Source organism: Sus scrofa, chromosome 4 (assembly GCF_054392235.1).
Source record: "Sus scrofa isolate SSC_HxYL_T2T_F1_AM1 chromosome 4, Sscrofa_HxYL_maternal_Yorkshire_Landrace_v2.0, whole genome shotgun sequence".
In the NCBI taxonomy this organism is placed as follows: Eukaryota; Metazoa; Chordata; class Mammalia; order Artiodactyla; family Suidae; genus Sus; species Sus scrofa.
In genome coordinates, this window is record NC_139386.1 from 132,016,862 (window position 1) to 132,040,172 (window position 23,311).

General features: G+C 40.8%; 1 protein-coding gene across 2 annotated transcripts in view; it reads right to left on the bottom strand.

Moving 5' to 3' along the window:
- Positions 1-23,311, bottom strand: part of ZNF326 (zinc finger protein 326) — a 39,538-nt gene that overhangs the window by 11,761 nt on the left and 4,466 nt on the right. For both annotated transcript variants that reach the window (NM_001445184.1, NM_001445185.1), the window contains 5 exon segments: positions 4,139-4,250; positions 11,263-11,461; positions 13,830-14,235; positions 16,351-16,462; positions 16,558-16,593. In NM_001445184.1, the coding sequence (NP_001432113.1) occupies positions 4,139-4,250; positions 11,263-11,461; positions 13,830-14,235; positions 16,351-16,462; positions 16,558-16,593 (865 nt within the window).

Here is a 23,311-nt window from a genome sequence, read left to right on the forward strand (position 1 = left end):
TTTTAACAGTACCTAGCGCACAGTAGGTTGTCCTTAAACCTTTACATTAGACTATACCTTTCACCCTAGCAGACGCCTTTGAATCTACAGAGGTTTCTAGCTCCTAAATATCAACGAAACATTCCTATTTCTTTGCTTTACCTCAAGCCAGGCCTCTGCCTGGGCTGCCTAACTCCTCCTGCGATGCTGCCGTATCCAGATCAGTTCAAACACACCTTCACCCCTTTCCCTGACTTCCCGCGCTCCTGCTTGGAAGCCACCTCCTCTGAAGCTACTCTGTGCTCTTCCTGTGGAACCCTGCACCTGCACCTATGCTGCGGTCCGTCCATTCCGCGCTCTCACCCCCAACCCCCGCCCCGTTCCCTTCCCTTCCCACTCTCTCTATCACATTGAAAGCATTCAAATATCCAAAAAGAACGCATCACAAGAATAGCTATTTACTGTCAATCTCCTATCCTCCAAACTCAGAGTAAAACTGCTCTAACATATTAAAATAATTCCAGGCTATTTTAAAGGATTCTTATCCTAAAATGGCCAATTAAATGGACTGACATCCTTTTGGTTATGTCGTCAAGTTTGTATCTAGACTTACGGAGAAAAACAGCTAAATGAAAGTTCAGTTCTTTCCTTTTCTCCAAATCACAACATTCATTATATTAATATGGGTATGTCATGTCCAAATCTATCATTGTAACAGAAAAGTATTCATGAGGTAATTCAATAGAGAAATTAATCTTACAGTGTAAAATCATCTTTGGACGCCTACACGTGTGACACAAAGTGTTCAACTTATTTCCTCATCAAAGTAATTAAGCCCGTTTTCACTGTCAAAAGAAGGAACCAGGTCAGAGAGGGAGAGGCACGAGGACCACAGACAGCTGCCTCTTTAAACTAGAACTCCTTTTTATAGGCTAGTTCTTGATGAGCTCACTTCTGCTTCTCAGGTCCCAGCATGTTTTCTGATAACTAAGACTATCAGAAAAAGCATAGGAGAAGGTTATTAAAGCTGGCACAAGGATTACAGAAGAAACAGCTAGTAGACTAAAATCAAAGACAGTCTAAACAAATAAAAGAATTGGGGAATTCAAATGCAACTCCATTTTCTTTTACTAAACGTCACATAAATAAAACCAGTATATCCCAAAACAAAGAATATCCTGTTTAATGTGGAAGGAAACGTATACACTATTAGAATATCTCCACGGAACAGTGTGAAGAGTCTTTTCTTAAAATATTGTATTTTTTTAAAATTTGTTATTGTTATTTCCAACACACTTTTTTTCCCCACTGTATAGCATGGGGACCCAACTACACATACACGTATACATAATTTTTTCTCCTGTGGTCGTGCTCTGTTGTAAGTGTCTAGACTTAGTTCTCAGTGCTACTCAGCAGGATCGCATTGTTAGTGCACTCCAAAAGCAATAGTTTGCACCCGTTAACCCCAGGTTCCCAACCCCTCCCACTCCCCCCTCCACCACCGGGCAACCACAAGTCTGTTCTCCAAGTCCATGATTTTCTTTTCTGTGGAAAGGTTCGTTTGTGCCGTATATTAGATTCCAGATATCAGTGATATCACATGGTATTTGTCTTTCTCTTTCTGACTTACTTCACTCAGTATAAGAGTCTCTAGTTCCATCCATGTTGCTGCAAATGGATTATGAGAGAAACGCAAATCAAAACGACCATGAGACACCACCTGACACCAGTCAGAATGGCCATCATTCATAAATCCACAAATAACAAGTGCTGGAGGGGGTGTGGAGAAAAGGGAACCCTCCTGCACGGTTGGTGGGAATGTAAAGTGGTGCAGCCACTATGGAGAACAGTATGGAGGCACCTTAGAAATCTATACCTAGAACTACCATAAGACCCAGCAGTCCCACTCTTGGGCATATATCCAGACAAAACTTTCCTTAAAAAACACACATGCCCCCACATGTTCACTGCAGCTCTATTCACAATAGCCAAGACATGGAAACAACCCAAATGTCCATCAACAGATGATTGGATTAGGAAGATGTGGTGCATATATATATATACACAATGGGATACTCCTCAGCCATCAAATACTGTGTTTAAACTAAGACAGAGGCTTTGGACATCTGGATAACGCGCTTCTGCAAAACCACATTCCCCTTACGTTACACAGACAAGTTAACTTTTAAAGAGCAAAACTTTATTCTGAATGGGAAGAACACTGAATTTATTTTTTGACTTTCATATTCTTTATTTTCCTGCATAAACAGAATTCAGAGAAAAAACGATTTTAATAATATCAGCTACTGTCCTTTTTAAAAAATGCCTTGTCTTTTTTCCATGTGTAACTTTTTATCTTGCATATATTTTTTCTATTTTGCCTGCATTTTCTCCATGTTATTACAGACTTTATAACCTTCATTTTTGACCGGCTCAACAGCCCACTGACGGGATCTGTCCAACTTTACATATACTTAATCACTATCCAGCACTAGTATTTATTTCATGGTTAGACCTTTTTTTTTTTTTTTTTTTGTCTTTTTGTCTTTTTAGGGCTGCACCTGCAGCATATGGAGGTTCCCAGGCTAGGGGTCGAATCAGAGCTGTAGCCGCCGGCCTACACCACAGCCACAGCAACTCGGGATCCGAGCCGCATCTGCGACCTACCCCACAGCTCACAGCAACACCAGATCCTTTACCCCCTGAGCAAGGCCAGGGATCGAACATGCAACCTCACGGTCCCTAGCTGGATTCGTTAACCACTGAGCCACGACAGGAACTCCCAAGTTTAGACCTATTATAAATAATGTTCTACTGGGTATCTTTTTAAAGTAATCTATAGTTTTAGATTATTTTCGTGGAGAAATCAAAGAATATAAAAAAATTTAAGACATTTTTGGAAACCGTTAAATTGCTTCCCAGTAGTTGTAAGCACATTTACAGAATCACCAGCAAATTACAGCAGTGTTCTGGACTATATCCTAGTCAGAAAATCATTATTTCTTTTTCTTCATGAATAAAATGCCACACTATTATTAAAATTTCCAGTTTATTTAACTTACAGTATGTTTCAACATTTTTCTCTAAAATTATTAATTAGCTGCTATGCCTTCACCAAATTACACCTTAGCATCTTGTTTTCCTACGTTTTAAAAAATTCTGGTTAAGATTTATCTAACTTAGACATTAATCATTTCTCATATTTTCCACATCTTTCAAGTTTAAATTTTTTATTTAAATAAATCTGGTCATCATTTCCTGTATCATTTATTCTGTAACTTTTAAGCCTGGAAAATGGTATTTCTATACAAGATGATGGCTCCATGTAGTCAAATCTCAGGAAGATTCTGCGGTTTTCTTCACGTATTTGTCCTTAACAATACTGTATTTTTGGATTATCATTATGCATGAGATCTCTTCTTTCTTATATTTTCTAAGTGGTGACTGCATATTCAGTCACTCTTCCTTATCCGTAGGTTCTTCATCTGTGGAGTCAATCAATCTCAGATTTAAAATATTAAGGAAAAAAATTTCACAAAGTTCCAAAAATCAAGACTTGAATGTGACGCACATCAGCAAGTACTTACATGGCATTTACTCTGCATCACGTATCCTAAGAAACCCAGAGGCGATTCAGAGTACATGGGAGGACGTGGAGCTCCCGCTGTGGCGCAGCAGAAACGAATCCGACTAGGAACCATGAAGTTGTGGGTTCGATCCCTGCCTCCCTCAGTGGGTTAAGGATCCGGCATTGCTGAGGCTGTGGTGTAAGCCAGCAGCTACAGCTCCGATGAGCCCCCTAGCCTGGGAACCTCCGTATGCCACAGGTGCGGCCCTGGAAAAACAAAACAAAACAAAAGAAAAAAAAGCACATGGGAGGACGTGCAGCAAATATTCCATTCTACATGAGTGATCTGCGCACCCTCAGGTTCTCCATGGGGGGTGGGGCTAGAAGGGGGAGGGCGCCCCTAGAACCAACCTGCTGTGGATACAGAAGGATGGCTCTAAATACCAAAAGTCAAAATCTTCCTATATACCTCTGCTCAGACCTTGTCATTCGACTCTCAGAAATCTTTCCACATTCCAACTGAGTGTCTGTCTTTCCTAGGAAACAGTTTTTTTAATGAGTCCAGCTTTCGGACTCTACCAAAGCACAAACCTGTATCCATCTCCATATTTCTCACTGTTTTTCTCTCTTCTGCGCCTTTGCTTCTCTCGCCGAGCCTCAATTCTCCGCTTTTCTTCTTCTTCATTTTTAGGATCAGTTTTTGCTAGGGGATCAGACAAAAAAGTTAAAACTAAACATCGCTCTTCGGTTCTCCTTTTCCAGTCTCCGGTTCATAAACGATAGACATACAAGAACTGTTATCTGAACTGAACCCACCAGAAAAACCTGCGTTTGCGATTACTCGGTATTTCTGAAACTTCGATCATTTGAATATGTTCATCATGGATTTTGCCTTCTCATCTATGTTATCATGTGCTGCCTATTTTTCTCTAGATCTGCTCATTTTTTTCTTATGCATATTAAGCAATAACAGCCATTCCACCTAAAATAATTTTGAATGCCACACTTTGGGAAACACTGAAATAAACTTGCATGAAACTAGAAAGACAATGCACACAAAAACTCATTATAGCAGCTCCCTCAAAATTTCTTAAAATGCATAAACTAAAAGAAAGGCAGGTTCCTCCTCTTTTTCTGAAAATACGTCTTAATGTGAATAAAGTAATAAAACACACAGTACAAAATGCACTATTTTAGCCATTTCCAAGTGTGTAATTCAGCAGCAGTAAGGACAGCTCAATGCTGGTCAACCGTCACTGCGGCAGGTGGGGTCGAATCAGAGCTGCAGCTGCCGGCCTGCACCACAGCCACAGCCACGCCGGATCCCCAACCCACTGGGCAAGGCTGGGGGCCGAACCCACAACCTCATGGTTCCCGGTTGGATTCGTTTCTGCTGCGCCACGACGGGAACTCCATGTTTCACGACGTTTTAATCACTGCGGAGACACCCCCTACCCATGCAGAAGTCACTACAGCGCCTGGTAAAACCACCCATCTGCTTTCTGTCTCTACACACGTCTCTATTCCGGCTATTCCATATGAAGAGAAGCATATAATGTATCAGTACATCATCTTTTAAATTTAATTTTGTTGGAGCATAGTTATTTACAACGTCGTACTAGTTTCAGGTGTACGGCCGAGTGAATCAGTCGTACCTAGAAATCACCCAGTCTTCTTCCCATACGGGTTATTGCAAACCACTGAGGAGCGGTGCCTGTGCTCCACCTATCGCGGCCCCCCCTCCGTCGCCTACTCTACACGGGCGAGGGTGCCGCACGTCTTTGGTCTGGCTCCTCTTATTCAGCACCGCGTTTTCTAGTTCACCCGCGCGTTGTACTGTGTGAGCATCAGGGCCCGCTTCTCTTTACGGCTGAGTGACGTCCGCTGTGCAAACACACATTCTCTCCATCCGCTCATCTGCTGATGAACGTGTGGACGCTGGTTCCGCCTTTCGGCGACCGAGAGCAACGCTGCTGTGAACATGTGTACAAGCTGTGTCTGACTACGCCTTTGCAGGCCTCCGAAGCAGGGATCTAGCCGTGGCACGGGGGGGTCAGACGGTCAGCCTCCCTTTAACCACCTGAGGAGCCAGCAAAGGGCTCCCGGCAGCTGCCGCCGCGCCACTGCCCACTCCCCGCAGCCGAGCGTGAGGGTTCTGGCTTCTCCACACTCCTCAATACAAGTTCGCTCCCTTTTTTAAAAAAATGAAGGCCAACTACTTCACATGGTGTGAAGGTGGTCTCTCCCATTAAAAGAAGAAAGAAGATCTTTCTTGTAATACATTTAGACTAAAAAACCTCACCTGCCCTCAAACTTTTCCTTCTACGCACTATTGATCCTTTTGGATTACCTTTGGAAAACATCTCATACAAAGCCATAAACACCCGGGGATTCATAAACTTGGCAGTTAACAAATACTGCTTCAAAATGATATAAAATCAATACCCTAAAATTCAATATCTAGGTTATTTTTCATCATTTCATAGGAGCTTAAATGCATACCCTTATTTTATTGACCATTTTCAATATCCGCCTGCAGGCTCGCTCAAGCCCTCGCTCCAGGGAAAATCCACGTGCACAGGACGACCTTCAACTCGAGTGACCTCACCCTCCTTTCGGGTGCTAAGCTAGGGTCTATCCTGGGCCGCCAGCCAAATGACTGAACACGGTTCTTCTCCCACTGCTTTTCAGCAAACCGTATAATCCTACTGACGACAGTGCAGCAGGACTTCCTACTCCTGTGTATTTAGCACGGATCTTTTAGAAGGCCCACCTCACCCTGACAGTGAAAGTCTGAATGGAATATAGTTTCAGCTTCATTCTTAGTTACCCTAAACTACTCGCAAATTCTCTTAAAAAGAAAAAAGTTGGTTCACATACATCTGCCTCAGTGGTGAATCAGTTTCTATATCAACTTTGCGAAATTTATCTACCTCTATCTGCAAACTATATCTTTGAAATCTACCCCAACAGGATCAACCAAATTAACTGAATTGCCTGTTCTAACAATATTTAGCGTACACACTTCGGCAAATACCAATCTATTGACTAACCCAGTACAGAGGTGGTCTCTACTGTCATACACCCTATGAAATCAGTACCAGGTTTCCAGAACTCAGAACACTGCTATTATTTTTATTAAATATAGATGTCGATGGAGTTCCCATCATGGCGCAGTGGAAACGAATCCAACTAGTAGCAAGACTAGCATCCATGAGGACACGGGTTCAATCCCTGGCCTGGCTCAGTGGGTTAAGAATCTAGCATTGCTGTGAGCTGTGGTGTAGGTCACACATGCGGCCCGGATCCTACATTGCTGTGGCTGTGGTGTAGGCCAGCGGCTATAGCTCCGATTCACCCCTTAGCCTGGGAACCTCCACATGCCTCAGGCGTGGCCCTAAATTAGACGTGTGTGTGTGTGTGTGTGTGTGCGTGTGTGTGCGTGTGCACCAAATGCAAAGCAAGGCAGGAAAGCAGATTTAAAAACAGTATTTAAACCATTGCAGAGTTCTGATTTATAGTTCATAATTTTGAGGAAAGAATCCAACATTCATTATTTCAATTATTTTCCTCAAATATTACATGTCATATAATGTTATAATTAGAAAAAAAAAGTTGTTTTAAAAAAGGAAAAAATAATACAAAGCAATTTTCCATTACAACCACATAAGAGGTTTCAGTGAAGAGTTTCTAGGGCCAGACCTGCCTTTGCCATTTCCTGGTTCTCTGACTAGGCAGCAGATTTAGTGGCCTGCTCTGTGCCTGCTTTTCTCGCTGTGGCGGGTTTGATGGGCACACCTGCACCCAAGCCACCTGCTGTGAGAAATACGTAAGGAACGTCCGGTATGTCCTTTAACACAGCGTCCAGCAGGCAGTAAGCATTCAGATCAGCGTTAAGTTTCTATTATAATAACTACTGCAATCCCACTTCAGCATGTATTAATCCTAAAGCAATTTAAATAGAGATGAAATTCAAAAAACAAAACAAACATACAATCACTTTTCAAAAACATACAAAAAACATCAAGTCTTGAACTAGAACTTATCTGGCCTCCCTGCTTCTTCTCTCATTCGAAGGTTATCTTAACCACCTCCAAAATCAAAGGCATGCACTCTAATAAGTTCATTTAATATACCTTATTTTTAAAACTAGATTAAAAAATCTGAAAAACTGGACCAGAAAAATGTAGAATATTCAATCATTACAATGATCTAAAGCCTTTCCAGTCCCAACCAGGTTAGGCGATCAAACATTAATTCTAAAGAAGAGAATAAGTTTTGCTCCCCCCTTGCAGTATCACCTAACCTGATAAGATACAATACTTCCCAGTCATCAAGGCAAAAATAAAATACATATAAAATACAAAAAAATACTTTAGGCAAAAACAGGCAAAATATCTGTGGTATATTATTATGCTATTATGTTTTCACAAAAAATGCTGAAAAAGATATCACAAAGAATGCTGAAGATAGCGCCTTCATTTACGTGTATTCTTGACTTAATCCAATTTAGTCAAGTGCACCTGATTTCGCTTATTAGAGATATATCACAAAGGTAAAACATAAAATACAGTAACAGAGAAAAGTAACGGCATCACCTGGCTCTGAAGGTCTTCGGACTGACTGAGCGGTGACTCACACACCACACAATGTCCCCATTTAAAGAGGGCCATCAGCATTCTCAGTACATTCAGATACGTGCAAACATCACCACGGTCAATTCCAGAACGTGTCCAGCACTTCCCAGCGAGAGCCGGTGCTCTTTAGGTACCACTCCCTACACCCCCACCAGCCAAAGCAACCACGGGTCCACCTTCCAGCTCCACAGACCCCTGAACTCGAGACTTTCCAATGCGCAGCCAGTCCTGACTGGCTTCTTTCATGCCATTCATCTTTTCAAGGTTCATCCCAGCTGTAGCACGTACCAGGACGTTGCTCCACTTTAAGGCTGAAAATATTCCACCGCACGGATGGACTGCATTTTGCTCATCCATTCATCCACCCGTGAGTAGCTGGGTGATTTCTACCCTGAAAGATGATGCTATGAATATCTACACCTAAGTTTCTGCGTGGACGTGTTCGTTTCTCCTGGCGTACACCAAGGAGTGGAACGGCCGGATCGTGTGGTGGTTTGTTTAACCATCTGAGGAACAGTCTGTTTTCAAAGTGCACCAGGGTTCTGACTGCTCCACATCCCCACAAGGCCTGCTGTTGTCCCGTCGTTTTGATTCTAGCCACCAGGGGGTATGAAGTGGTATCTACCTCATCAGGATCCGGATTCACAGTCCTCTTTTCTTTCTCTCTGCAGCTGCACCTGGGGCATGTGGAAGTTCCTGGGCTGGGGGTCAAATCAGAGTGGCAGCTGCAGGCCTACGCCACAGCTCACGCAACGCTGGATCCTTAACCCGCCGAGCAAGGCCAGGGATCGAACCTGCATCCTCACGGACATTATGTCAGGTTCTTAACCTGCTGAGCCACGACAGGAATTTCTGATTTACATTTCTTTGCTAAGCAATTGCTGGGCATTTTTTCATGTGTTTACAGGCTATCTGTATATCTTTTGGGGGAAAATGTCTTTCAGATGATTTGCCCACTTTTTCAAATGGGCTATTTACCTTTTTATTGAGTTTAAAATTCTGTATATATTTTAGACACAAGTTCCTTACCAGACGTACAACTGGCAAATATTTTCTCCTACTGTGTGAGCTATATTTTCATTCTCTTAATGGTATCCTTTAAAAGCACAAAAGTTTTTAATTTTGATAGAGTCTAATTAATCTATTTTTTATTTGGTTGCTTATTCTTTTAGTGTCATATCTAAGAATTCCTTGCCAAATCCAAAGTCATGAAGACTGAGGCTCTTTCATCCAAGAGTTTTATAGTTTTACTCCTTGCATTCAGGTCTTGCATTTTCACTGGTACATGTGACTACTCAGTTGTTCCAGCACCACTGTTGAAAAGACTAATCTCTCCCCACTGAACATTGTTGGCATCCTTGCAAAAAAAAAAAGTTGACTACAGATTAACGGGTTTATTTCTGGACTCTCAATTCTATTCCATTCATCTATATGTCTCTCCTTGTACCAGTATACACTGTCTCAATTACTGTGGCTTTGGGGTAAGTTTTGAAATCAAGAAGCAGTGAGAGACAAAAAATTAAATTAAATTAAAAAATAAATATGCAGAGTTCCCATCATGGCGCAACTAGGGACCATGAGGTTGCAGGTTCGATCCCTGGCCCCGCTCAGTGGGTTGAGGATCTGTCCTTGCCATAAGCTGCGGTGGAGATCACAGACGCACCTCGGATCTGGCGTTGCTGTGTCTGCGACCTAGGCCAGTGGCTCCAGCTCCAATTAGACCCCTAGCCTGGGAACCTCCACATGCCCAGGTGCAGCCCTAAAAAAATAAAAGACAAAAAGACAAAATAAAATAAAAACTAAAAAAGAAGCAGTGGGTCTATTTTGTCCTTCTTTGTTTAAGATTGTTTGGGGGAGTTCCCGTCATAGCACAGTAGTTAATGAATCCGACTAGGAACCATGAGGTTGCGGGTTTGATCCCTGCCCTTGCTCTGTGGGTTAAGCATCCAGCGTTGCCGTGAGCTGTGGCGTAGGTTGCGGACGCGGCTCGGGATCCCGTGTTGCTGTGGCTCTGGCGTAGGCTGGCAGCTACAGCTCTGATTAGACCCCTAGCCTGGGAATCTCCACATGCTGCAGGAGCAGCCCAAGAAAAGGTAAAAAGACCAAAAAAAAAAAAAAAAAAGATTGCTTTGGTTATTTTAAGCCCCTTAAAATAATTCCCTATGAATTTTAGAATCGACTTGTCAATTTTCTCAAAGAAGTAAGGCAGAATTCTGATAGAGACTGTGCTTTATCTGTAGGTGAGTCTGGGGAGTGCTACCATCTTAACACTAAGTCTTCTGATCTATCAACATTCATCTAGTATTCCCTTTATTTAGAGTTTCTTTAATTTCTTTCAACAGTTTTATAGTTTTCAAAGTGTAAGTTTTGCACTACTTTTGCTAAATTTATTCCTGAGTATTAAATTCTTCTTGATGCTAACACGAATTAAACCATTTTCTTAATTTCATTTTCAGACTGGCTCTCAATTTTTAATAATGTAAAAATGGAAATACGATTATCTCTAAGAATCATCATGTCCAGAAAATTAGAAGCAAATGAATTTTCTAGACGAAAACACAGCTTCTCTTGGTACCAAGGCCATGGACGTTTTCTGCTTTTGTCCTCATAAAGGGGTTTCTATGTCATGTGACATATCACTCCCTCCACAGCAACTCCAACAATAAACATAACACCCAAGAAAGAGTCTGAATCAAAATCGTGTGGCAAGTGCTTTCAAAAATACAGATGTTCTGGCTCCACCCCAAACCAGGATTTAGAGAAGAGGCACGGTGAGCCAGGGCATGTGACTATAAAAAGCATCTGTGCAATTCTGACATCCGAGACTGGTTAGGAGCTTTTCAGACCTAGTTTCTGCAACGGTAATTATTACATAGTTTGTCTACATAAACATGAAAACATTATCTCAATGTGAGAAAAAAAGAAAGAGAAAGAAAGAAAGAAAGAAAGGGAAAGGAAAGGAAAGGAAAGGAAAGCAAAGCAAAGCAAAGCAAAGCAAAGCAAAGCAAAGCAAAGCAAAGCAAAGCAAAGCAAAGCAAAGCAAGCACCCTGACCCGCAGCTGTAATGTTTGTACTCACTGGGCGATTTGCTGAGGCTCATCTTCTCCACAGGTTTCGCCAGCTTGGGTTTCTTGATAAAGGTTCCACCAGGCTTATTAAATGGTTGCATCATTTTTCTCTTTATTCCTCTTGCGGCAGCAACTGTCACACTGGTGGGTTTGTTTTGATAGTCAACAACAATTCCAGGTCTATGAATGCTTCCAAAATCACTCATATGCTGCAAATTTGTGAAATCAAGAAATATGAGCATAGTATCCAAAGGCAAAGTACGACTTCATACAAAATTTACACGTTATCTATCTAAAAATTTTCACCTGAAAATTCCTCAGAATGTTAACTAAATTTTACATGTCCACCCTGAATAAAAACATTAAAAAACTTCATAAATGATGACATGAACTCCAATCCAGGGAACTGGCATTTTTATCTCCAGTAGAACAAATATAGATTCCCTCCTTTTGATTCTTACAATCCCAAATTGAGATCATGAACAACGAATGTGCCTGTGGGAATGTTACCACTTGTACAACTCTCTGACAGCTCCTCTTCAGAGTCCCTAATCGAGGTTCTCCCATGAAAAGACCTTAAAAGACATCTTGATGTCACTAAAACCTGACTGAATGCTAAGATACACCAAGAAGACCATATTTGAAGTCTGAAATTAAAAAAAAAAAAAGATCCAGAAATCATTTAGAATTTCTCCCTGTTGAAAAAGGGATGAGAAGGCGAGATGGAACATTAGTCTGAAATAGGAGAGTTAAGCATAACCATGCATCAACTTCCAAGACACACTTCAGATAAAGAACTGCATCTGACGTTCCATTCACATTCTTACCTAGAGAAACATATCCTGACCCAGAAGCCCAAGAAGCAAGAGTTTACAGACGAAGAGTCATGCAACCAAACGACTCTTTGTGTCCCGTCTTGTCATTAACAAAATCCGCTACACCAAGAAGCCACGTGGCCAGAGAAATTTACTCTGCTAAACTTACTTTTAGAAGATAAAGATTGAGGAGTAATCTGAAGAGAAGGATCCAACGGGAATTGTACAAGTGAAGATTTAAAAAGAAAAAGCCCTGTTGGTTCATCTACTTCATTAACAGGAGGAGAGAAAGCAAAGTCCATTCAGACCAGAATGGTGAAAATAAAGGACTGGAATACCTGCTTCTCTATCGTGAAAACAAAACTGACATTTGGAGTCTCATTAAGAAAAAAATCATTTGCCTAAAGTAATAGCATGGAAAATGTTAACTGTTTTCCAAATTTTTAAAACTGGAATCGATTTTCAATTTCGAAGCCCAAAACCTATTACCCCAACTATTTTCAATTAATCCACGATCGTAAGGCATGGTGGACTAGCAACACAGCAGTTGCTGACACCTGTGTATTATGCTTAGGAACACCTGTCTAACCTAGTAACCTTGAATCATTTAGTGTTTCCAGGTAATTTACATAGTCACATCAGAAAAATCTTCATTAATTAGCCATTAAAGGTGCAATGCATTTTATATAAGTAAAGAGTAACTGTTATAAATGCAAAATTTCTAGACAAGGATGACAGACTACACTGAGGTACCAAAGGCTAGTAAACAGTCCAAAATATGTGCCCTACTACGTTTTTCATCAGAAGTACTTTCCTCTGCAAAGAGAACACTAAGAGCAACTGACTGTTTAAGACAAAAAAAAAAAAAAAATTTACATTATAGCAAAAATACAGTATTCTTTATAGGATCAAACGACATAGTAACTCCACAATCTACATATACTTCCTAGGAAAAATTTCATGTCAACCAAGCTACCTAAGAATGTAAGGCAGAATCCTTATCCTACACATCCTAAAATTACATTCGTAAAGACTAGTATATTTACCGGTTTAAGCAGTAATTTACAAAATATTACTTCCTTGGAAGGAGCATACACATGTTTGTACAGGGAGGAAGTTATTTCTCAATAGGAAAACTAGTGACACAGGGAAAACACAACACCCAGCAGTAGGACACACTGTCAGAGAGTGAGTTAGCAAAATGGAACTGACCGCAAATCATCTACAACCCACTAGCGTTTCAAGGTCTTCACCATGTAAACATGGCGACACTGCCCTCATCTGTCACCGACTTTGAGTCTCTCGTGCTTCATGGGAAACATGAAGCTCTGAAGAAATTCTACGTGCCAGAGTTTAGCAGCAAGGCAGACACGTGTGATCATACATTGCACCTTTAACCTACTCAGAAACTCCAAGGTTCATTACTTTGCAGCAGTCCAAGCGCTGTCCCACCAGCGAACTGCTAGTGTTTACAAGGCAAAATGCAACTCCTTTTAACCCCTTTTAGACCAAACCTGATGTCCTCACCTTTTGAATAAAGGGAGAGCTGGCAAAACTTTAGGAGGTCCTCTCACACTGCCACGTATTTTCTGAGGTGCTAGAGAAACTTGTACAGGCGACCTAACAATTATGCTCATGACTTAGCTTTGGCTTCACAACACACTGGGATGAACAGTGTTTGTTCTAGTTGCAAACCATGGTCTTGAAAGGGTTTAAAAGAGTGACTAGTGAAAAGAATCTGAAAAGATTCTGTTGTACTTACTCCTCGGCCTCGGCCTCTGCCTGTTGATGGTCCTCCAAAAGCATCATAGTTTCTGCTTCCAAACGCACTTTCAGGATAAGCAGGCGTTCCTCTCCCCCGAGAGCCTACAGGTGCAGGCTTCATATGGGGTGAAGAAAAACTGCTGTAGGAAGAGCAACCCTCTCTTCCTCTGTCCTCCATAAACCCAGGCCTCAATTTTGAACGGGAGTAAGGTGCTTCCCAGCTAGACCCGCCCTGGCTTCTACCTCCGAAAGAGTCAAGGCTATTCCGGTAGGAGCTCTCAAATCGACCACCATAACTACCTCCGAAGCGGCTTTGTTCGGGTTCATTAAAACCATAGCCAGATCTGTACAGATCTCGCCCACCCAGAGAAGACCTGGAGTCGTAAGACTCATAAGGTCCAAACCTGGAAGAGTTGCACAGTGAGGGAAAAAACAAAAGTAAGCTTACTAGTGTTAGACAATATTCAAAAGACAAATTATCAGATGACATTTATCAACCAAAATGCATTTACCACATACTGGTTTGCACAGTTCTGCTTTGGTTCACACTTGATTAGGGCTGGGCACTTCAGCATGAGACCAGATAGAAAGCTATCTGAGTCAGTGTTTGGATATGAATTGAGTCAAGTAAACCTTGGCTTAGACGTCTGCTTTTGGCAGCTTTCTACTTTGTTAAAAGGAACGATTTGTCTGTCATTATCGAAGCCCAGCCCTAGTCTTGGAAAAAGTCATTTGCTAACGTTCACAAACTACTCAAACTTTCTTTGAATCCACCCCTGATATTAGAAAATACAAAATAGTTACAATACTTTGGCTTTCAGTAGGGACACAAATTGAAGACTACACAGATGTAGGCTATTTGTGACACAGAAAAGATCCGTTCGTACCCCCATAATCTATATCACAAAACTGCTTCATTGCATCTATAGCAGTCAAAATTGGGAGCATTATGTGGTTATAAAACTTCAGTTACAGTCAATAATCAATCCTCAGTCACTTTTCACTTATAGGCTAATAAATCTAACAAGTCTAGAAGGATTAAGCACATAAAATAGAACATAAAAGACCACCAACATATATCCTACGCATATGAATTTTCAAGGCAGATTAGAAAGAATACATTTTATGACGTCTTTGATTATTTGAAAAATTGTTCCCTGGCAGAAAATTATCACATAAAACTACTCTAAAAGAGGAGCACACAGTCTCCTCAAGGTTTCAATAGAGTCAACAGAAGAAACCAGCTTCCTCCTCACCAAAGCATGAATTACGAAGGCTGCTTATCCTACGGTGTTGTTTTAAAAGGCCCACGGTTACACATGCGCAAGGTGAGAACTTCTCCGCACCTTTACGCATGTGCTTACGTGCACTATGTGACAGGCAGGAGCTGATACGGAAACACACGTAGATGGCTTACGTTGCCTCAGTTATTTACAGGTCACTGAATCGAAGGTACTATTTATTTCTGAATCCTAGTACCCGTGTAAAAATTACTCCTTTTTTCCGACTAGATTTTTCAAACCATCTATCACTTAAGCCAAATTGGTGGATCTATCTATTTGCTTGATTTTTCTCTGCTATGAACCAAAATGGTACACTTGAAGCAGAAAAAAAGAAAAGTCGGCATCATTCAATCCATCCTTAAGGAATCCAGATCCTTCAATTTATGAAGGACAGTAGCTTCAAATGTTTCCTAACCAGGTCTACTTATATTTAGTAGGACTCCTGTGCCTCAGAAAGTAGACTCCCTCGGCCTGAAACAGGATCGGTCCTAGAGTCTGTAGGAATCCCACTAGGTGTAGGTCTTACGCAGCATCCACAGTGAAACGCATGGACAATCTGAACTGCAGTGCATTAGAATAAGCACAAGTGTAGTACTCATGGCTTCAACATGAGGCTTCTGGTCTAGAGCACATGTGTTTCTGGTGTTAAGTACCTGCCAAGAAATGACCTCGACGAGATTTAAACCACGCTTTTTATCATTATTATATGCTCTTGAAACTTAATTTAAAATTAAAAGAAAAAACTAGCTTAAATGTTTCTCAGAAACTTAATGTTGCTAGACTGGCTAAGTGAAACCCGCTCGAGGCAAAGACTGCTTTGCTGCTTTATAGAGTGTACCCCCCCCCCGTTAGGAAAGACTTTTTTGAAAAATCATTAAACGCTTCATAAATAAGGTTTCCAATAACATTTTTATCGCATTTGTTCAAGACATTCCTACTGATAAGGAGTTAAAAGTAAAAGAAGCAGGGAAAAAAAGTTCACTGCTAAAGACAGAAAATGTCCCTCTATCATAATGAAATGATAATGGTTTCCTAAGGTTCTCCTAAAATAATGTCTGCCAGTGATGCGGAAATAATTTTTATAACCATTAACACCTTTAAACATTTAAGGGAATTATTCAATTCCAAATAGAGAAATTCCAGTACCATAACATGCCTAAGGAAGACTTAAGTTAAATGAAAATATTCAGAATCTTATAGTCATCTAAGTATTTGGCCAAGCGATGAAGCATTTACCTGCTACCCCCACCACCACCACTGTGACTGTCCATGCCATATGACTGGTTTAGGTAGGAGTCCATGGATCTCTGACCCACATAGGATCCATGGCCATAGTCACGATCCATCCCTACAAAGGGTTTAAAAAGAAAAAAATTAAATGGCGCTCACCTTTCCTGGTACTCAAAAGAAGAATTTTTAGATAAATATCCTTGAATGTCAGACCTCCATAAGATCCAGGGCCGTAATCACGATCCATTCCTAAAAGACAGTCAACAACAAAGGTCAGTAAAATACCATTCTCTCCAGGCATCTTCACACACAACGCAAGACACTCACAGCCATCACCTGAGACGGTGATTCCTCACTGACATTTAAGGTAAACGCACACTAGACACTGAAGTAAAACACACCAAGATGATAATCCACTGGAAAATCAGCTTTGCTAAAGAAACTTAATTTTTCAACAAAAACAGTATCAACTAAAAAGTTCTAGATTAAAATCATCTTCAATTTATCCAATACTTATGTGACTAGGGTACAAGCAAAAGGCCCTGTGTTAGGTACTACATGGTGCATAATTATTAATTTCCATTCTCGAGAAAAAAATCAGCATTTAATAATGTCCAAAGAGAAACGTTTTGTGTCAGAAGCAGCCACCTTTTAAATCAGCTTAATTTCAATTAATTCAATAGCAACTGAAATAGACATTTTTAAAAAGCAAAATCAGAGTGGGGCCAATCTGTAGTACTATGCCTTTAAATAATGACTCAACAAATATATAAATTCTTAAATACTCTGAATAAAGGGAATGAATGTGAATTCTAGCAATGCAAATGCACACAAAATTACAAAGTACTAAGTAGTTTATTATACAATTCCAGTTACAGCCCAACCTCTGATATGAAAAATAAATACAAGAGGTAATAAAATGAATTTACTATGATTATAAAAATTACAAACCATTTAGAATGTTTCCTATAAGATCTTTAAAATCCTTCATTATCACCCTCTCCAAGTGTCATGTACCAACAAACTAAATAACCGTACACACAGAGCAAAGGCATTCATTATTATTTTTTAAAAATACTAAATTTTAATTACAATCGCACAAATACTTCTGGTCCTAACAACGAAGTCTTACAACATTAAAGCTGGATCATCCTAAATTTAATATTTTCATTTTATGATTATGGCACTAAAGGTCCAAAGAAATGAAACCATTTTCCCCAAACCTCTCGAGCATCCACCCCTCTGGCTTCATGCTATTGCTTCCACGTGAAACGCTTTCCTCCACCGCCTCAAGTGTCTGCTGACTGAAGCTGTCTACTGTTTTCAAGTCCATCTGACATGCCAGTCCTTTCGAGAACATTCTCAGTGCTGCTGTCTCCACTGATTAGCACCTCTTTCCTCTGATTGCCTACAAAGCCTGCAGCTCTTCCACGGGCTCGTGGCCTCATTCCAACTGCACACCGGGCTTATGAACAGGGTCTGATCTCTGCCCCTAGGGAAGCCGTTCTCAATAGCCTGCTGACCACTCTGAGTCGCCAGGACCCTTTCAGGTGGTGCACAGGTCAAACTATTGCCATAAGTAATACGAAGACATCGGCTGCCCTTTTCACGATGTTGAAAATTTTTTTCCATTGAAGATGCAAAAGCACTGGCAGGTAAAACTGCTGGCGCTGTAGCACAATTCAAGGCAGTGACACCAGGCCGTATGAGTAGCTGTTGTACTGCATGCTTGCAGTAAAAAAATAATAAAATAAAAATGCCATCATGCCTCAGTGGTAACGAAACTGACTATGGTCCATGAGGATGTGAGTCTGATCTCTGGCCTTGCTCAGTGGGTTAAGGATCTGGTGTTGCCGTGAGCTGTGGTGTAGCTGTAGACGAGGCTTGGATCTGGCGATGCTGTGGCTGTGGTGTAGGCTGGCAATTCCAGCTCCAATTTGACCCTTAGCCTGGGAACCTCCATATGCTGCGGGTGCAGTCCTAAAAAGACAAACAAAAAAGCCATCTTCATTTAAAGAATGTCCTTGATGAAAAAGAAAGAATTGTTAATTTTTTAAAATATGATCTTTGAGTACATATTCTTTCTGATACTCCGTGTAGTGAAATGGAAAGCATATATAAAGCGATTTGCTACATATCAGTACGAAGTTAAAGTTCCACAAGGGCCACAGTTCTCTCCAGGAAAAGCCCCTGTGCGAGTGTTCGGTTTGTGAACTGAATCAGACACTTTTTACAAGGAAGAGTATCTTTACTATTCAAGGAAAAGGAAAGACTGACATTCAAAAACTATGGCTTTTAGACTTGAGCATCTAGCAGATCCTCTCTCAAAAATGAAGTCGGAGTTCCCATCATGACTCAATGGTTAACAAACCCTCTTGTATCCATGAGGTTGCAGGTTTGATCCCTGGTCTTGCTCAGTGGGTTAAGGATCCGGCGTTGCCGTGAGCTGTGGTGTAGGTTGCAGACACGGCTCGGATCCCTTGTTGCTGTGGCTGTGGTGTAGGCCGGCAGCTACAGCTCCAATTTGACCCCTAGCCTGGGAACCTCCATGTGCCACAGGAGCGGCCCTAGAAAAGCCAAAAAAAAAAAAAAAAAAAAAGAATGAGGTCAAACTATCACTTCAAGGAAAAACAACTGACAGTATTTGTTGCCAATGATAAAATTCAAGCTCTCAAGTGAAAATCAGAATCTTATAAAACTTGAGCTTGTCAGCTTCCCAATACTTAAAGGCTTTTCTGATAAAATTTGCACTGATATTAATGAAATCAACGTTTCATATTATAAAATAAAATCTGTCAATATTTGTAATATCTGAATAACTCACGCCTGATATTACAGGATCAAACACCATAAAAAGATCTAGTCAAAGTGCGAGGCATACCGAAAGATTCTAATGTAGCCAAAAGTTGACCCATATACAAAAAGTACTAATGAGATATTTTACATCTCTTTTCGTCTTCCACGTCAGACAACACAGTTCTAGACTAAAAAAAAATACTCAATTATTTGTCTTTAGAGTTGGTTAGTATATAACATAATTTGCTCATATCTCTCATATAGAGGACAATTTTTTTTTTTTTTTTTTTTTTTTTTTTTTTTTTTTTTTTTTTGTCTTTTTAGCTATTTCTTGGGCCGTTCCCACGGCATATGGAGGTTCCCAGGCTAGGGGTCGAATCGGAGCTGTAGCCACCAGCCTACGCCAGAGCCACAGCAACGCGGGATCCGAGCCGCGTCTGCAACCTACACCACAGCTCACGGCAACGCCGGATCGTTAACCCACTGAGCAAGGGCAGGGACCGAACCCGCAACCTCATGGTTCCTAGTCGGATTCGTTAACCACTGCGCCACGATGGGAACTCCCACAATTTTGAGATTCAAATAAAGTTTTCAAAATAAAAGCCGTTCCTCTAAAGGCCACATTTTAAAAAGTAATTTTAGAGCTAAGTTCAGTTAGGTACACAAAACAAACAAACAAAAAAAACTTGTATTTTGTTATTTCTGCTGATTTCCATTCTGAGTCAGCAGAAGCTGACTTTGGATAAATCCTTCAGTTTTTTGACTCTGTGTGTTTTTATTTCACTACAGAGTCTAAATTCCTAACATTTGTCAAACTCACCTTATGCCTGCCACTATGGAACACACAAAAATTAACAGAGCTACCGTTACATAAGAATGACTTTGGTTTATTGTTCACTGTACTGTTACTATCCAGTTAATTAAAAAGGAAAAGAGAAAGTCTTTAGACTTTAATATATACAATCAGTGTGATTATAAGGATACAGCGTCTATACGGGACTGTTTAGACAAAAAAATCTTCTAAGTTGTGGCATGAATTTAAAAACCACTTTAAAAATTAAACTTTAAGACTATAATATATCTTTACTATCACTATTAAATGAGAACAGGGACATATTGTACAACACAGGGAATGAGCCACTATTTTAGAACTATAAATAGTGGACTATAACGTTTAAAATCACTATGCTGTACTCCTGAAACTTACATAATATCCCATCCATTATTCCCAATGAAAATCATATCTAAATGGAAAGTAATTCACTCAACAATTAAACTGACATGATATTTTAAATCAAATCTACTCTACTGCTTTGATTACTCTATCACCTATACAATAAGCTCAACAAACATTAATACTTATGCATAATTAAATCACAAGGAAAGAGCTGTGGAGTAGCAGGAAAAAATCACCAACTTAGAAGTTCCCGTCATGGCTCAATGGTTAACAAATCCGACTAGGAACCATGAGGTTGCGGGTTCAATCCCTGGCCTCGCTCTGTGTTAAGGATCTGGCGTTGCAGTGAGCCGTGGTGTAGGTCGCAGACGAGGCTCGGATCCTGCATTGCTGTGGCTCTGGCGTAGGCTGGCAGCTACAGCTCTGATTGGACCCCTAGCCTGGGAACCTCCATATGCCGTGGGTGTGGCCCTAGAAAAGGCAAAAGGACAAAAAAAAAAAAAAAAAGGGTAATAACAACCAACTTAGGATCAAACTAACTAGCAAGTTCCAGGACACTAAGTCTCCCGTAAGACCGCTTCTACACCCCCACACTACGAGCATCGAGGTGCAGGCTGCCAGCATCTCTCACCTACATTATTAAAACCACCTCCTAAATGGCTTTCCTGCTTCCACTTTTGCTCCCTTTCTGTTTATTCTAAAGAAGACAGCTAGAAGAATTCTGTTAAAATGTAAGTTAAATTATGTTCAATGCTCAGGACTTCCAACGGCTTCCCATCTTACTCAGAGAAAAAGCTAAGGCCTTAACATAATCTATAAGGCTGTATACCAGTAGTTCTTAACCAGGGGAATCTTACCCCCCGACCACCACCCCCAGAGGACATTTGGCAATGTCTGAAAGCATTTTTAGTTGCCACCAAAAGGGGTGGTGGGTGCCACCTGCACATCGTGACGGAAGCCCAGGATCCAGGTAAGCACGCTACAATGCAAAGGACGTGCCCTCACAGCAAAGGACTATCCACGTCCGAAATGCCACGCGTGCCAAACTTGAGAACCCTGCCCATTACCTCTTAACTTCACCGTCTGTGACCTCCCCTTCTTCTCCCCACTCCAGCTATACCTTAGAATCCAACAGGCACAGGCCCACTCTGCTCCCCGCACCTCCCTCTGCCTGGAGGGCGCTCTCCTGGATCTGCTCTGCTCCCTCCCTCAGCTCCCTCAGCCTTCGCTTTCTATTGCCCCCTAGATACAAGCCCATTGCCTCTGACTTGAGATGCCTTCTGGCCACACCTCACTGCGCTAGCAAAAACCGTTGGCTGTGGTCAAGCCCATCTTAAGTCTCTCTGAAGCACTCTGCACTCAGCCCCATTTCTGCTGCTGCTTTTGCTCTATACCCAAAATGCTCTCCCCACCCCCACCCCTTTTTTTTTGGTGCCCAAAAGGGGGGGGGGATGCTGTTTATATAAGTGTTTTGAAACACAAGGAAATATGGAGATACTGGAAATAAAACTTCCTTCTAAGAAATGCCATGGAGGAAATCTGTATTTGAGATGTTTTGCCACATCTCCTATTTTATTTCAGTCACTGGGAAATACAGTCCTAACAATCACTGCATTGTTGGCTGCAACTGCTAACTACTACACATCTTTTATTTCCTAAAGCCTGCAGCATTCCTCCTCTAGATAACTTCATGGCTTGCATCCTCATCTCACTCAAATCTATACGCAAATGTCACTTGCTTAGCGAGTCCTTCCCAAGCCAATCTCTTCGAAATTAAACACGCACACATCCTGCCCTAAAAACTGCAGCAACAGGATATATATTACTTTTTGTTTACTATCTTATTTACTGTCTATTTCATCCCAATAGACTGTACACTTCACAAGGACAGGAATATTTGTTCATTTTGTTCACTGCTATACCGCCAGCTCCAAAAAAAATATCTAATATAATAAACACTTGTTGAATGAATGAAGTCAAATTACAACCCTGAAATTAAGTTCTTCATTTACGAAATATAGATAACTCAGACCTCACAGTGTTGTCAAGCGGAGGTCTTTAACTAGACGTGCATTCCAAAATCGTTCAAAGTAATTCTTCAAAATTTACAGTCAGGGACTCTTTGCCCGAAAAATGAAGATCCAAGAGGACTAGAATATGGCCTAAAAGACAGACTTTGAATAAGCTCCACGAGGGAGTCTAACAATCATCCTCAAATGAAAACTGCTGTTGGAACTAAAATTAAGAGAAAAAATAAAAGTCCTAACATTAGTAAAAAAACTAATTTGAAAAGATCTATGCATCCCACATGTTCACTTATTTCATTATTTACAACAGCCAAGATATGGAAACAACCCAAGTGCCCATCAAAAGAAGAACAGATAAAGATGATGTTATGTGATATATACAGGTATAGATGGAATATTACCTAGCCATGAAAAGAATGGAATACTGCCATTTTGCAACAACAAGGATGGACCCTGAGGGCATACGCTATGTAAAATAAGTCAGACAGAGAAAGATAAATACTGTAATGATTTCACTTATATGTAGAATCTAAAATTTAAAAAAAAAATCAAATCAAAACGAAAGAACAAAAAAGTCAAGCTCATAGATATAACAGATTGGTGTTTTCAGATGAGGGGTTAAGTGTAGGGGTGGGAGAATGGGTGAAGGGAGTCAAAGGGTAAAAATTTCCATAGGTCATGGGGTGGAATGCACAGCACAGTGACTATGGTTAGTAAGAATGTCTGCCTGTTTCAAAGGTGCTGAGAAAGTAAATCTTAAAAGTTCTCATTACAAGAAAACATTACAGTGGCAGATGGTAACTCGACATTGTGGGGATCATTTCACAGTGTACACAAGTTGAATCACTACGTTGTACACCTGAAGCTAATATAGTGTTATATATCAATTATTCTTCAACCACAAATAAAGCACTTCTTTTTTTTTTTTTTTTACTATTTCTTGGGCCGCTCCTGCGGCATATGGAGG